Source organism: Brachyhypopomus gauderio, chromosome 11 (genome assembly GCF_052324685.1).
Source record: "Brachyhypopomus gauderio isolate BG-103 chromosome 11, BGAUD_0.2, whole genome shotgun sequence".
In the NCBI taxonomy this organism is placed as follows: domain Eukaryota; kingdom Metazoa; phylum Chordata; class Actinopteri; order Gymnotiformes; family Hypopomidae; genus Brachyhypopomus; species Brachyhypopomus gauderio.
In genome coordinates this window covers 4,917,870-4,930,619 of record NC_135221.1, presented here as the reverse complement: position 1 = coordinate 4,930,619, position 12,750 = coordinate 4,917,870, and the positions used below count along the sequence as shown (strand labels likewise).

Here is a 12,750-nt window from a genome sequence, read left to right as displayed (position 1 = left end):
TAGCACCATGTGGAGTGACGTCTCTCTCTCTCTCTCTCTCTGAAGTGGCTGATTTGATGTCTACCTCATTTGTCACTTTTTCTTTCTTCTCCTCTTGGGGCACCAGACCTGGTGTAACTGATTCTTTGCCATCCGTTTGTTCTTCGTAAAACCTGTGCGCTCTCTGTCTGTCTTTCTCTCCCTCTCTTTTTCTTTTTTTTTTTTTGTTTTTTGAAGCAGCTTGGATGTTGATCAGGCGATGTGACGTCTCGCAACATCGTAGCGTCATCGTAGCGTGTTCTGCTTTTCCGAGGCTGGCGTCAAAAGTGCTTGTCCTTGGTACAGCGAGGTGTAACCTAGCTGCTGCCTGGCGTGTGTGCTAACCTGTGCGTTCTGCCGTGTGAGACCTCCGTCCATGGGGCTTTTGAGTAGGATCAGAGAGCAGTCTTGTGCCTGCAAACGGTCTTTCCTGAATGAGGGTCAAAAACGGAGGCATGCGTACCAGGTGACTTTGACTTTGCTCTGCGGTTACAACCAAGTGCCTGTTGTATGTGTGTCTTGTCTTTTCTTTCTCGAAGCAAAACACTGTCTGTTTTCCACTAGGGGGAGACCTTTAATCTTGATAATGAACTCGTATGTGTCTGAGGTATGTGCTTGCAGCTGGTTGAAAGAGGGCCGTTGCTCAATTGCTATAATTTGTGATTGGCTACAGAGGGATGTCTGTCATTCGACATGACTTGTGATTGGCTACAGAGGGGTGACTGTCATTCGACATGACTTGTGATTGGCTACAGGGGGGTGCCTGTCATTCGACATGACTTGTGATTGGCTACAGAGGGATGCCTGTCACTCTGTGTAATCAAAGGGGCTGGATCTCACATATTGACCTCTGACTGTGACTCTGGGGATTTTCATCTTATGTATCCATGTAATGTCAGTAAGATGTTGATTAATGAAGGTTGTAGTGCGAAAGCTGAGTTTTCTAAATTTTCTGAAGAACAGAATATTGACAGCCTCTAAATGTTCATAATTTCTCGGTGCAGCCACAAATGGCAAAAATGAAACAGTATTTAGCTCTGATTGTTTAACATAATCCATGAATCGTATTAGTCACACAAACCAAAAGTCTGTTCAAATTCTCCCTGTTTCTTCCACGGACAGTACTATAGCCTAAAGGGGAAGACTAGTTTTCTTGACTTGACTAACAGCTATTTTTTCATGTGCAGCTTTTGCATGACTCGTTGTGTGGAGATGCATCACTGTGTGTTCTCCAACTTTTGTTTGTGGAGTTTTTATGGGTTTTACAACAGCTTGAGCGTCTAGTGTGGTGTGTAATATCAGTTACAGTCGCTGTTTTGGTCAGAAACATAGTCAGCCGTATGCTCGTTGATTTTCGGTTTGTTGTAGGCCTGGAAGAGGCAGTATTAACCACCGTTTAGCTGTGTGGTAGACAAGAAAATGTCGGTCAGGAAATCGACTGTTTCCTGCTGGCGATGGACGATGTGATGAGTGAAATTCTGTCAGAACAACTTCAGTTTGTCTCGGTTTTGGTTTTACCGAGGTCAAATTAAAACGACTGCGTTTTGAATGTACTCTACGCAGAATAGCTTTGGCTAAAGGGGAATAATAAAATCACCTTTGACACAAGGCCAGACAGCAGAGCTTAAAAAGAACTTAAGCAGCTTTTGTGTCTCACGTTCGGTGGTTGTGGCGGTCGTCAGGGAGACAGCGCGCGTGGGTGTGCGCGAGACCCTGCGGGAAACCGCCGTGCGGATGTGCGGGAGCGCGTGGGAGCAGCAGTCGGTTCCCCGGTGCGGGTGCAGCTGCGTCTCCTCCGGGTCTGGCGTGATTGTGGACGGAGGCCCAGCGTGCTCCAGGGGGGAGGATGGAGCAGGTTCTGCTGTCCAGATGGAGACCCTCCACCCCTCCACCCCTCCATCCCTCCACCCCCGCGCGGTTATCTCCTGCTGTGCAGGACAGCGTGGTGAAGTGCAGGCATGCCCCTTGATAACGTGACCTGCAGGAACAGGGAGTTGATATACGGTCGGGAGGAAGCGTTGTTGAGTGTGACTGCAAAATTTGCACTTTTGTTTTATTTTAAATTGGCTTGCTTTAGCCCTGTTGATTTGTTGCTGTTCCTTGAAAATCTCTGCTATTTATTTATTTTTTTTGTTTCATTTTCTAATGTTAGATTTTCAGACGAAGGAACAAACGCACCTACTGTTCTGATCACGTTGATTGCTCTGTGAATCTACATATATGTGGTCTTGATGCCATGAACAGCAATCTGGCAATGTCTGTGTGTGCTCTGTTAGCGAGATGATTCGTACGAGTTAGTGCGTCCGCGCTTATACACTAAAACTTACACGTGAAGCATAAAAACCGAAATGGCAAAAAATTCTATCACATTTTTGCTATCACTAAAAATAATTGATTCACAAATGGATCAGTTGCTGACATTTTATGAGATTCCCATGTATAGATGGTATGAAAAAGAAGGTTGTTGTTGAGCGGGTTTTTACCCCACACCCTACCCCCTCTGGCCCCTCCTTTGTTGATTTATTATTTTTTTTGCCCCATGGTGTCCAGAGCAGCGTGGACTCTGGTGCTCCGGTGGTTGGACGTCCAGGCAGTGGCTGTGTCCAAGTTGGACGTTGTTCATTCAGTGTCTATGTGCACTAACAGACTTTGATGGGGGTGAAAGCTTGTCCTTAACGCTCAATGGCGTGGCACCCTGGTCCATCCACAGTAGCATTACGAAGCGTTGGGAGGCGTGGAGGCCGTGCGCAGGGTGTTTTTAATGACATGTAGCTGAGGGCTAGTCACTACACACACCCTCTGTTCTTGCGTGTTGCAGGTACTGACTGTTTACATCTGTGTAAATTTGATCATCTGTTTTTGTGTGTGCAAAGATCAATAAACAGAAATCTGTGCTTTCGATTATACTTGCGTCGTTGTTATTGGGTTCTGCCTGAACTGATTCTGAATTCGGAGTCGGGACAGAAACCAGAGAGTCCAGCTGGCGCTGACTCAGATGTGACTTCATGGACAAACTCTATACTGAAGCAGATGAAGAATCTGACCCCAGTCTCATTCATCATGATGCTGTTCTGTGAAGTCCGTTCCCCCAAACATCTTGGGTAAACGCGGCTCGAGAGCACGATCCCTCTCGGCGGTGTAGGACAGACGAGTATAACTCGTCCTCCGCTGTAATTTGCAGCTGTGTGGAAACAGCGAAGTTTGTCATTGGCGTGTGGATTCCTTGTCTGTCCAGGGTGAGGGATGTTTGCTTCACAGATGGTCAGCAGCGTTCTCCACAGAGGAACCGAGTGGACGCCACAGCGTGCAGGCGAGATCCAACCCTCAGAGAGGTAACGTGCTCCTTATATGGTCCGAAGGTCTACAATAATGTGTCCTCGCTGGGGGAACCTTTCTGGATGAGTAATGTCTGTCATCTTCTCCTGCTTTCTGTTGGTTTGTTTTGTTAGTTTTTGTCAGTTTATTTAACTGGTCTCGGTTTAAGGAGTCAAGTATAAGATGAATATTTACTTTTTTATTTTCTTGGTGTCATTTTTTCTGTCTGAAAAAGATCACTAAAGATTTCCAGGCTACCCAACACTCTAGACTCACACCAGACCAAAATGATCCCATCCAGAACAGCCCATCACCAGAGAAAAACTAATCTGTATGCATATCTATTCTAGTTACTCATGTGAGTGGTGTGATCATAACAGACACAGACCAAAAACAAACTAAAAAATATTTGCAGGCCTGATAGTTTTCAGGCGCCACGCCGGAATTCCGGCGTACCGACATATACGCGAGAAAAAAAAAAGGTTTGCTTAGTGCATGAGTTAAAGTCCTCCGTCACCACGATTTCCGTCATTTTAATTTTTTGGTGGGGAAATCCGTCAAATCTTAATAATAAACCACATGCGCGCGCGTGCTATCTGCTTTGAGGATGAAATATGATCCTCTCACTGGCGCTCATCAGCGCTGGATGGATGACGGCGGTGTCATTTGATTGACTTGCGGGTCATCCCGCCTTCTGATTTTCGGACATTACGTAAAAAAGCTACCTCCCTCCTGCCATAAGTCCAGTTTGTTTTGGTCAGTTTATGTTTTCAACTTGTTTGGTCGTGCCGAAGACATTATTGCTCCGATTCAATCGACATAATCATCATACAGGTGGTCCACGAGTTACGATTTTCCGTGGTTACTACACATCTCCCATTTACCATATAAAGCCTCGTTTGGACCCAAGTGGTTCTGCGTCGTAAACGGAATTTGGTGTTTGGTGTGCGCGGCATTAGGATAGGCCTTTAGCCTTAGTTAAATGAAGCTACGGATAAAGGTATTTGCCAAAAGGCTAGCTTTAGGATAGGATAACTGCGTATAGTACGTTATTTACGTACAGAATGTACGTATGTTCCGATTTACACCGAAAATCGATTTACGACGGATCGACGTCGTAACCCGGGGACCGCCTGTATTTCAGACATCGGAAGAACTTCAGAGGTAGATACAAGATAAATTCAGTATTTTATCTTTATTCTGATGAAGTTTAATTATAAGAAAGTGTTTTTTTTTGAGCCGGTACAGGTGGTCAGACGATCTGGTTCATCATGGCCGCCTTACGGCGTAAGGTGTAATACATGAACAAAAGCACAAAATGTATGTCCTAATAATCCAACACAAAATATTTATAAAATATTTTATATATTAAAACTAACTATAATCATAATACTTGTCATTATTTTAAACTTTATTTGCATAATTCTTTGAGTTGTCTGGTATCCTTTGATTTACTAACAGTAATGAATAAATAATTAATCATGCCTGTTTTTAACATATTGTGTCTAATTGTGTTAACAGAATCTTTAGGTTACAGCATTTTCTCAGAATATTAATAGAAATTTGTTTTTTTTATTTCACCATAATGAGTACCTGACTTATTTATTATTAATTAATTTAAAGATTAATTATTAAATATTAAAAATATGGTACACTTCCACAACCCCCCCCCCCCCCCCCGCGCTCAAAAAAATGTCAGGCTCAGGAATTTTTCCCACTATCACCCCTGTATTTGTGCAGAACGTTCAGACACACATTTGCTTATTAATACAATTATATACATAATGTCTAATTGTTTGTCATGCCGTATAAAATCCTAGTATTTATTAGTATTACAAAATGTTTGTCATACATTTTTTAAACATGTGGTTTTGCCCATTACGTTTAACTGTAGCACATGTCCACTGAATAGCTGTGTAACAGGAATACTGTAGTGTGCTGTATCACACGCTCTTAGTAATTTATTTATCAGTGACCAAATGGAACATCCTGGTTTGAGAGTTGCTTTTCACCCCATCTCAAGACTCCCCCTCTCAAGACTCCCAACCCCCCAACAGGGAGTGCTCATTTTACCTCATATTTCTGATGTTGCAAACTCTTGACACCCATAAAGCTCACTATGACGGTTCAGTCAAGGTACAGCTGCAGTTGTCTCAATGCTCGATGAATCTGTTTTTTTAAGCGTTTCTGTCCGTCTGTCCTTTCTAGCGTCGGCAGAAAGAAGACGTGACTTTCTACGCAGGAGAGAAATACAGACGTTAGAATGCAGCTTGTAAATGATATGTGAACAGTGCAAAAAGAAAGTCTATTCACCGTCCTCTTTTAAAGTATTGGTTTATTGTGTTTTTCCACTGTAAACTGGTAGTGCAATGGGAGAGAGACTGGACCATTTTACTGGACCATTATAACCGTAGACTCAGCGTAGCTGCTTTGGACGTGTCCTTGAAGGGCTGCCGGTGACCTGACTCCCTGGAGCCACGCCAGGAAGATGGAGGCCTGGATGAGCACAGGAAGTGAATACTCCTGCACAACCCTGGTGGAGCTTTAGTTTCGGACATATGTCAGGTAGACAAGAGTTGGCCAAAAGAAACGACCCTGGATCACCCAAGCTGCTGTTCTGGTGGGAGGAGTTGGCAGGGATCGACTAAACTTCTGTGGGTACAACTTCATCATCTTGACTGTAGTAGTTGCTGAAACTAACGCTTCATCGCAATATTACGTTGAAAAAGTCTAAAAACTTTCTTTTCACAACTACAAGTCACTTAATACACTTAACCACACTTAATATACAGTTGAATATCTGCCTAGTCAAAAATAATGATGTTAAAAGCCCAGCTACCGTATTTACTGCACAAATAACTTCAGGCTTCCATTCCCTGAGTGGCCAGAGGTGGTGGATTCCTGGCTGAAGTCATTGTTGATATAAATGTCGAGGGGGTTGGATCACAGCCTGCACTTTTTTCTTTCTCTTCCCTTACTGGCTTTTTAAACGCCGCGGCAACAGTCATATCTCCACGCACACTGGAGGAGACGTAACCTGTTTGAGAAGACAGCTTTTACGTTTGCGTAGCCTGTTACACCGTGGTAAGTTTAATACTATGATTACCTTCCTCAGTGTTCGGTTCTTATTTATAAATACTTGACACTTTTGGAAAAGTAATTGATGATTGACTTTTACTCATTTGGAAAGCAACAGAGTCCATTTTCACATCAAAACAGCACCTCCGTTGACAGCATTGGCACTCAGGTATACTCAGGTATATAGGCCGGTGTCACCCATAGAAAAAAACTATTGTTCTTATTATACATGTTCATCATTAATTTAAATAATAATTAGTTATTTCTTTTGCATAGTTTCTTGAGAGAAAAAATAATTTAAATATTTGGAAAGAAAAGTCCTCTGCTGCATCTTGAACAATGAAGAGAACCGTGCCAATCTGTTCATGTCTTATCATGTAGGTAGTTGATTAATTCTGTACTGGTGAATTAATCAACTACCTACCTAGGTGATGGACTAATACGGTTCTGGTTTTACACTACAAATGGTATGTCGGACCATGACAAAACTGTCACACTACTTATGACAGAAGTTGTTTTTGTTAACACAGCCAAACACCTTTCTAAACACTCTGATTTTATTAGAAACATCTACTTTGTATGCAACCTATATCTGGTAAGCCTACATGTCTGATGTTATAAGCAGTTGGTCTCCAACTCTTCACCGATGGTCAGTTTTTGACATTTTACTTGTTGGAGCGCCTGTAACACAGAAGTGGTACTGATGCATGTTAAAACAACCCCACAGTACCACTCGATTGCCTGATAGAAGTGTATCAATTCTTAATCCACCACCATGTCACTGTTAATGATGCAAACTGCTGACCCCCAAAATACGGTGAGGAAGATCGGTTGCCAGATTGTGACCAGTGGGGTTAAAATCTCGCTGAATTGCCAATGTCATGCCAACAGTTGGCCTAAGAACAGAATCTAACATTGTGGTCAGTGTGTGCAGGTACGTGGTAAGAGTTTCTGATGGTAGCTGGTCTGTGTAATGTTATTATACCTTAGTACTTCTTAAGAGCCTTAAGTTTCCAACTCAAAAGTACACTGTGCAATTGCACCAAAGAAATAATTGCATTTAATCTCGCTGACCTTGAGAGGACCTGCTACAAACCGCAGGCACTGAATATCAAAGTTAGAATGGAAAAGCAGCTCTAATTCTGAACCAGAGGGCTGTATGAGAAGACACTTCCCCTCATGCAGATGTGATGGTTTTTTACGGTCAAACCACTGACCATTGGAGCCCATTAGGACAGACACAATAGGTTTGCCTCAGCTCGGCTGTAAGTCCCGCCAAATACTAAGCGTTTTCTTCCTTAGCAACCTCAAACAACTAGATGTTTTGCTGCTACAATGACATCATGTTGCTAAGCAGCGATCCCGATTCCTCCATCCTTTGTCTCCCAGGGGGGAGAGTTATACGTCCACTTCACAAGATTTTTAACCTTGCCTCTCATTATTTGCTGACTCATATCCTTGTAACTTTTGCATCGACCAATAAAACGCTTGTGGCCTTCGTGCTTCTGAGGCAGACGTCAGACCAAAATCACCCTTGCAGAAATATTTGTAAGTGGTAAAGAGGTTCAGCCATATAAGGGCTGTGTGGAGAGAACTGTTTGTGCTCCTGGCCTAAGTGATCGAGGGCTCGAGGGCTTTTTGGATCACATTTTGTGTAAGTAGACTCTGAAAGATTTTAGCAGCAGCTGGATTTCTTCAGGATTTCTTCTGCTTTACCACTAGGGGGAGCCTTTGAGAGAATGATGCCTTCAGCACCAGAGGTCCTAATTAGGTAATGTGGTACTTTGGAGACTGCGCTGTCACATTTTGCTCACTAGAGGCAGAGTTGAGTCCTAGCACCTTACTCATTATTCCCTATTTCCTTTTGGCCGGAATTGTACTATATATCTGTCCAATACTGATGAAACGGAACTATTCCTTCTTGTATTGCATAACTGCATCGCAGACAATTTCGCTCAGCTCGGTGGAATGAGGACCCTATTTGACCCTTGGGCAAACTCTCTGAAATAAGAGGGCGTTATTCAGTGGACAACATTCCCAGAGTCTGTGCCCTTGTGTTAGAGGCCACATTACTCAGTTGGAGCTGAGGGGAAAGACACACAGTGGCTTCAGCTGCCAGTGTAATATGTACTGTCAGGTTTTGATCTACAGTGAAATGGTGGGAGTGGGGCCTCTCGGCAGAATTAAATACTCTCTTTATCCAGTTGAATTGAATTAAATTCTATGCTTTATTGATGTTGGAGCTATGTTTCTAATATTAAATATATTATATAATATAAAAGATGAAAAATCAGAGATTTGTAGGTATTGTTGGTGAGACCTTTTGGATTGGACAGTGAGGCCAGTCTCTAGTGTGCCACTGTGTGTCTTGACTGTTCAAACGGAGACTCCTGAAACACTACTCCTTCTACACCTCGTCCTTTGGGGTTTGACCTGTTCCTTAGCCTTAAACTAAATCCCGATTTACGATCTTATTTTATCCTCTTCGGCGACGTATCTTGACCTTCAGCAGGCTGTGGATGGTCTGGACAGATCGGGAGCGCTGCCTTTCTCCATGTTGTGGGGGGTAGATAACAGCCCAACGGGCCGATGTGTTTGGATGGTGCCGTTGGGAGCGAGCATGGCTATTTCAGGCTTCCAGACGGCAGGGTCTCAGCAGAGGACAGGTGGGACGGCAGGGAATGTCCTTTGTTTCCATTGTCGACCACAGACACTGACGGATTGGTGTTGCCAGAATGACTCATTCAAGCAATGTCAACATTCCAGAACGAATGTTACCGACAAATATATCCAAACATCACGCAAATATAACTTCGCCCCAAAAACAACAACGGTGGCAGGTTAAGATTGTGTTAGACTATATTTTTCTTTCGTGTGATCTCAACTAATAGAAAAGACGTGGACAGAAGGTACGGGGCGTCCACACAGTGTGGCACCGTCCTGAACTCACTCTGGCTTTAACTGAGCCAGACTATTAAAGACATGTGGAATGAACACAAAGCTGTTTTATTAGGTCCTGAGTATCAGACTGCATCATTTAGGGAAATGTAGCAATTAGTATTTTATAGTGTGATTTACAGTTATTTCTCCCATCTGATGCCCAACAATTTAAATAAGTGTTGTAAAACATTATCAAAATATGCTAGAGGTCGTCGTAGGTTGTAACAATATATAAATAATAATTATCCAAAGAGGCTGGAGTATGTTAAGATGAGTGTAGAGGGTCCCGTCTGGTGTTTCTCCTTCCAATGATATAATTCCTACCCAGAGACAAAGACCCAGAAGAGTGTGTGTCTCAGAGGACTCTGCATGGTGTCTGCATTGTGTCTCCATTTTTGCTCGGTTAATCTGCAGATGTTTTGAAGAAATGCTGGTTCAGGACACCTTCTCTAACACGCATCACCAGGTTAAAAACGCATCACCGTGGTCATGAAGACGCTGCATGTTCACGCTCACGATTCCCAGGAAATGCTGTAGCTCGCAGGGCAACTGTGGACACTGAACAATCAAAAACGATTAAAACGTGCACCACGTATGTTTGAGATGTTCCATTTTAGCTTTCACTGGGCAGCTACAGTGCTGTTGTAGCACTTCTTTCTTAGGCTTTATAACAAGCCAGATGTGATACACACATCACAGTTGCAAATGAAGGAGCCCGATTTAAACTCCTGGCATATAGTAAAGGTGTGAGCGCATCTCCATCCTGAGAGCATGAAATATGATCTGACTGTGTTTTTCAGTGACTCATACATTAAAGCACAGAAGGGCCTCCTCCATTTGTTTGACACTGCAATGAATAATCGGAGCAGTAGCTTTGATAAACAAAGCCTTTCATGCACGCCTAAGCATATTTATGTTATTCATAGAGACTAAATCTTTTGTAAACGGCCAAGCCAGCAGCGGTAGTGTGTTTAGAGAGCAAGACAAGCACATAAAACAGTTGTGCTACATTAAAGACGGTAGTTTAGACAACGCCTTGATTCATACGCATAACTGCTGCGTAATTCAGAGCCACATCCCCTGATTCAGGATAGCAAACGCGTCAAAGAAGATGCTTTCAGGGGTCTGGGCCTCTACTCAGACACGCTGGATTTCCTCTATTCTCTGCTCTGATGTCACAATGAAGGAATTCAAGCCCTAACCCTCTCGCACCAAACCCTGCACCGCCCACGCTTTTGGACCATACCCTAACATGGTTAGAGCAGATGGTTTGGTAGGGTGTTTGGTGTGTGTGTGTGTGTGTGTGTGGGGGGGGGGTATTGAGGATAAGTGGTGGAGGGTGGAGTCTTCAACAAGTATATATGCCCTATTCTCTGCAGGGGAGTTGGGACGTCTAATCGCTGTATCTCTGGATATCTCTTTGCCTCATCCTCCTTCATTGTGGGATCTCCTGTGCTTTTCTAGAACCCAAACATGAGTTTCTACAGGCACTCAGGTAAAGGTGATCTGGAGATGGTCAAGGCCTCTGGGGGTCGCTCTTCTGGTCCTGTTCTGTTGTTCTGGGTCTGTACGGGGGGCATGATCTCTTAGATGTTGTGTCTGATGCTGCAAAAAACTGGATGTTCTAAGGTGCTTGTGTGTAGATGTTGGTGAAAGTCCTAGGAATTTGTTCCTTGTTTTAATCTGAGGCCCATGGACAGTTGAGCATATTCTGCTCTGATTACATGTGGGTTCAGTTGTGGTGGGTGATGTTAGTAACGGTCTGGTGTGGTGGGTGATGTTAGTAACGGTCTGGTGTGGTGGGTGATGTTAGTAACGGTCTCTGGTGTGGTGGGTGATGTTAGTAACGGTCTCTGGTGTGGTGGGTGATGTTAGTAACGGTCTGGTGTGGTGGGTGATATTAGTAACGGTCTCTGGTGTGGTGGGTGATGTTAGTAACGGTCTCGGGTGTGGTGGGTGATGTTAGTAACGGTCTCTGGTGTGGTGGGTGATGTTAGTAACGGTGTGGTGGGTGATGTTAGTAACGGTCTCTGGTGTGGTGGGTGATATTAGTAACGGTCTCTGGTGTGGTGGGTGATGTTAGTAACGGTCTCGGGTGTGGTGGGTGATGTTAGTAACGGTCTCTGGTGTGGTGGGTGATGTTAGTAACGGTCTGGTGTGGTGGGTGATGTTAGTAACGATCTCTGGTGTGGTGGGTGATGTTAGTAACGGTCTCTGGTGTGGTGGGTGATGTTAGTAACGGTCTCGGGTGTGGTGGGTGATGTTAGTAACGGTCTCTGGTGTGGTGGGTGATGTTAGTAACGGTCTCTGGTGTGGTGGGTGATGTCAGTAACGGTCTCTGGTGTGGTGGGTGATGTCAGTAACGGTCTCTGGTGTGGTGGGTGATGTCAGTAACGGTCTCTGGTGTGGTGGGTGATGTTAGTAACGGTCTCTGGTGTGGTGGGTGATGTTAGTAACGATCTCTGGTGTGGTGGGTGATGTAACGATCTCTGGTGTGGTGGGTGATGTTAGTAACGGTCTCTGGTGTGGTGGGTGATGTCAGTAACGGTCTCTGGTGTGGTGGGTGATGTTAGTAACGGTCTCGGGTGTGATGTTAGTAACGGTCTCGGGTGTGGTGGGTGATGTTAGTAACGGTCTCTGGTGTGGTGGGTGATGTTAGTAACGGTCTCTGGTGTGGTGGGTGATGTTAGTAACGGTCTCTGGTGTGGTGGGTGATGTTAGTAACGGTCTCGGGTGTGATTGGTGATGTTAGTAACGGTCTCGGGTGTGGTGGGTGATGTTAGTAACGGTCTCTTGCTGTTGCCTTGGCATCATTGTTGGGTCTGGACAGATTGTTTTGTCTGGATAGTCTTAGTTCCATCTGTATGACCTGCTTACGCTTCATGGAAATATAAATAACAAATGAAGTATCTAAAAGATTACATGGAATTAACTATTCTGTGTCTTAGACGACATGGAACTTTATTACTGGCTTTCTTAAGATTTTTCTTGGTGACCTTTTCAGAGTGGTCATGTTGCCCCCCACTGGGGCAAAATGTATTTATTGGTTCATAAGCCCTTTTAATGACCCTGGCAGGGCACTGGAAGGGATTGTATGTGGCAGCTGTGGCCTCATAGCTCCCAGGTCACAGGGATGGTCATATTTACACATTCACAACACAACTATTCGCCTTCTGTTAAATGACAGGACGTCAATCATTGGAAGCCTGTTAAGAGGCAGAGGGAGAGAACTTCATCTGTACGGTTGAAGGAACAACAGTTCTGAATCAGTAAAAAGCAACAAGCTGAAAGTACAACTCTTCCACGCCGTGGCTATATTGCCTTTGTCGTGGCTGATTCGGGATCTGCTGTTTTTAATGCAGCCTATAACCTTTTAATATCCAGTGACCATTCAGACTG

The 12,750-nt window shown here is 44.1% G+C and overlaps 1 protein-coding gene across 3 annotated transcripts in view; it reads left to right on the top strand.

The window, feature by feature from the left end:
• The first annotated feature begins 5,968 nt into the window (after window positions 1–5,968).
• Window positions 5,969–12,750, top strand: part of fhl1a (four and a half LIM domains 1a) — a 9,533-nt gene continuing 2,751 nt past the window's right edge. The window contains exons 1-2 of one of the 3 annotated variants that reach the window (XM_077021214.1): window positions 5,969–5,987; window positions 6,338–6,417. Coding sequence is in view for 1 of the 3 variants with exons in the window: in XM_077021212.1 (XP_076877327.1) it covers window positions 10,825–10,846 (22 nt within the window). In the remaining 2 variants the exon portion in view is untranslated. Of the gene's footprint in view, window positions 5,988–6,337; window positions 6,418–10,711; window positions 10,847–12,750 lie in introns of those variants that run through there. The other 2 variants (XM_077021213.1, XM_077021212.1) reach the window with 2 other exon arrangements.